At 47.3% G+C, this 3396-nt stretch overlaps 1 protein-coding gene across 1 annotated transcript in view; it reads left to right on the top strand.

The window, feature by feature from the left end:
• Positions 1 to 3396, top strand: part of LOC119428568 (laminin subunit beta-1-like) — a 22656-nt gene that overhangs the window by 6459 nt on the left and 12801 nt on the right. Inside the window, exon 3 of the mRNA XM_037696251.1 lies at positions 236 to 356. Within this exon, the coding sequence (XP_037552179.1) occupies positions 236 to 356 (121 nt within the window). The remainder of the gene's footprint in view (positions 1 to 235; positions 357 to 3396) is intronic.

Below are 3396 nucleotides of genomic sequence, written 5' to 3'. Positions count from 1 at the left end.
AAAAGAGAGATGTGTATTAATGTGACGAGGCTAAATGTTTTGGTAGCAGGAAGCTCCTTAGGCTGTCAAAAAGTAATCTACAAATTAGCCGCAGCATTGTATAAGCCACAGTGTTTAAAGTATGTGAAAAAAGTAGCAATTTATAGTCCAGAAATTACGGTACTTACCAAAATAATTACTGTATTTGGGGATTGATGAATTGTTTTGAACAGTGACTTTCATCTTTGTGTTTCAGGTACATGGTCACTGTATGTGTAATCACAACACTAAAGGACTGAACTGTGAAAAGTGTCAGGATTTCTACCACGATCTTCCATGGAGACCGGCTGAGGGACAATATACCAATGCCTGCAAGAGTGAGATTCATTCTAGGTCTACGCTAGTTCACACAGGGGCCAAACTGGTTCACAAATGCATCCATACTAGTTCACTCACGGGTTAAAATGGGATTAAAGTCCAAACTGATTCACACAGGGGTCAGCACAGATTTACATGGGCCATACAGTTTCACCATATCAATCCATCTTCAACTACATACCTGTTGTTTGTTCACAAGGCCAACAGTTCTAGAAGGAGCGACTGTGGTTGAATGGTTAGAGCAGTTGTCCTCCAATGCAAGAGTTGGGGTTCGAATCCACCAGCAGTCGCATGCCAAATTATCCCTAGGCAAGACACTGAACCTCTCATTGCCTCTGATGTGTCTCATTCATGTGTATGAATGTAATCTAAAGCACTGATTAGTCTCTTTAGAATGATTTGTTCAATTAGCTTTGTAGAGATGTAGTAGAGTGCCTGCTGTATGAATGGGTAAATGAGGGAACAGATTGTAAAGTGCTTTGAGTGTCTTGATAAGATAGAAAGGCGATATAGAAGTACAGTCCATTTACCATTAACCAAACTTTCCTCTCTCCAACGGTACTGCTCAGCTCTACCTGGAGGTTCCCAAGGTCTTCCCAGGGCAGAGAGAATATATTTAATCCCTACAGCAAGTTTTTGGTCTCCTCCAGTTGTTTCCTGTTAGTGGAACATGTCAAAAATTTCCAAAAGAGGTGTCCAGGAGACATCATAATCAAATGTCTGAACCACCTTAGCTTCTTTGAATGAGAAGAAGGAGCAGATCAAACTCCCCTAGATGACAGAGTTCCTCACCTCATATCTAAGGCTGAGTCCAGCCACCCTACAAAGGAAACTCATTGCAGCCACTTGTATCCTAGCTCTTGTTCTTAGGTTATGATCTATACCTGACCACAAGTGAGTGTTGGAATGTGGACTGATCAGAAACTTAAGAGTTGTTTTCTACTCAACTCTTTCTTCACCATGACAGACCAAAGCATTGTCCTCATTACTGGTGACAAGGTGCCAAGCCGTCAGTCCATCCTACTCCACCCTACCATTACTTGTGAATAAGACTTCTTGATGCTTGAACTCTTCTGCTTAAGGCAGATACTCATCCCTGACCTGGAGAAAGTATTCTATCTTTTTCTGGTTGAGAACCATGGCCATGAATTTAGAGGAGTTAACACAGCCCTGCTGTTTTACACTTGCTACAAACTGCCCAGTGCACACTGAAGGCCATGGCCTGAAGATGCCAACAGGAAGATAAGATAAAATAAATTACATTTGTTTCATGCACAATCACACATGGTATATATGCAGTGAAATGTGTTGTTGTGCCTGTATCTAAAAATCCCCAAAATATAACACATAGGATCAAAAAATGTCCTGATGCATGCTCAGTAATCCAGGTAGATACTGTATATCTACGAGGGTTGTCAGGTCCTTTGGACAAATTCATCCATCCATCCATCCATTTTCTTCCGCTTGTCCGGGGTCGGGTCGCGGGGGTAGCAGCCTAAGTAGGGAGGCCCAGACTTTCCTCTCCCCAGCCACTTGGGCCAGTTCCTCCAGTGGAATCCCAAGGCGTTCCCAGGCCAGCCGAGAAACATAGTCCCTCCAGCGTGTCCTGGGTCATCCTCTGGTCTCTTCCCGGTGGGACGTGCCCGGAACACCTTTCCAGGGACGCGTTCAGGAGGCATTCTAAACAGATGCCCGAGCCACCTCAACTGGCTCTACTTTGAGTCCCTCCTGGATGACCGAGCGTCTCACTCTATCTCTAAGGGAGAGCCCAGACACCCTACGGAAAAAGCTCATTTCAGCCGCCTGTATCCATGATCTTGTTCTTTCGGTCACAACCCAAAGCTCATGACCATAGATGAGGGAAGGAATATAGATTGACCAGTAAATTGAGAGCTTCGCCTTTTGACTCAGCTCTCTCTTCATCACGACTGACTAGTACAGCACCCGCTTCACTGCCGATGCTGCACCTATCCGCCAATCGATTTCACGCTCCATTTTTCCCTCCTTTGTGAACAAGATCCCAAGATACTTAAACTCACCCACTTGAGGCAGGACCTCCTCCTCGACCCGGAGAGGGCACTCTACCCTTTTCCAGCTCAAGACCATGGCCTCAGATTTGAAGGAACTGATCCTCATCCCGGCCGTGTCACACTCGGCTGCGAACCGTTCCAGAGAAAGCTGTAGATCACGACCTGATGAAGCCAATAGGACCATATCATCTGCAAAAAGCAGAGACGCAATCCTAAGGCCACCAAACTGGATCCCCTCAGCACCTTTGCTGCACCTAAAATCTATGTCCATAAAAGTTATGAACAGAATCGGTGACAAAGGGCAACCTTGGCGGAGTCCAACTCTCACTGGGAACGAACCAGACTTACTGTCAGCAATGCGGACCAAGCTCTGACACAGGTCGTACAGGGACCTAACAGCCCGTATCAAAGGACCTGGTACTGCATACTCCTGGAGTACCCCCACAGGGTTCCCCAAGGGAACCCGGACAAACGCTTTCTCCAAGTCCACAAAGCACATGTAGATTGGTTGGGCAAACTCCCATGCACCTTCCAGCACCCTGCTGAGGATGTCGAGCTGGTCCAGTATTCCACGACCAGGACAAAAACCGCACTGCTCCTCTTGAATCCAAGGTTCGACTATCCGACAGACCCTCCTCTCCAGAACTCCTGAATAGACCATACAGGGAGGCTTAAGAGTGTGATCCCCCTGTAGTTGGAACACACCCCTTATTGAATGGGGGGGAACCACCACCCCAGTCTGCCAATCCAGGGGAACTGCCCCTGATGTCCACGCAATATTGCAGAGTTGTGTAAGCCAACACAACCCCACAACATCCAGAGCCTTAAGGAACTCCGGGCGAATCTCATCTGCCCCTGGGGCCCTGCCACCAAGGAGCTTTTTAACCACCTCGGTGACCTCAGTACCAGAGATTGGAGGGCCCGACCCAAAGTCCCCAGGCTCCACTTCCTCAGTGGAAGACGTGCCGGTGGGATTGAGGAGGTCTTCAAAGTATTCTGCCCACTGACC

This window comes from Nematolebias whitei, chromosome 22 (assembly GCF_014905685.2).
Source record: "Nematolebias whitei isolate Nwh7 chromosome 22, NemWhi1, whole genome shotgun sequence".
NCBI classification, from domain to species: Eukaryota; Metazoa; Chordata; class Actinopteri; order Cyprinodontiformes; family Rivulidae; genus Nematolebias; species Nematolebias whitei.
Note: the sequence above shows the minus strand (reverse complement) of the source record. Positions and strands in the feature narration are given on the sequence as shown.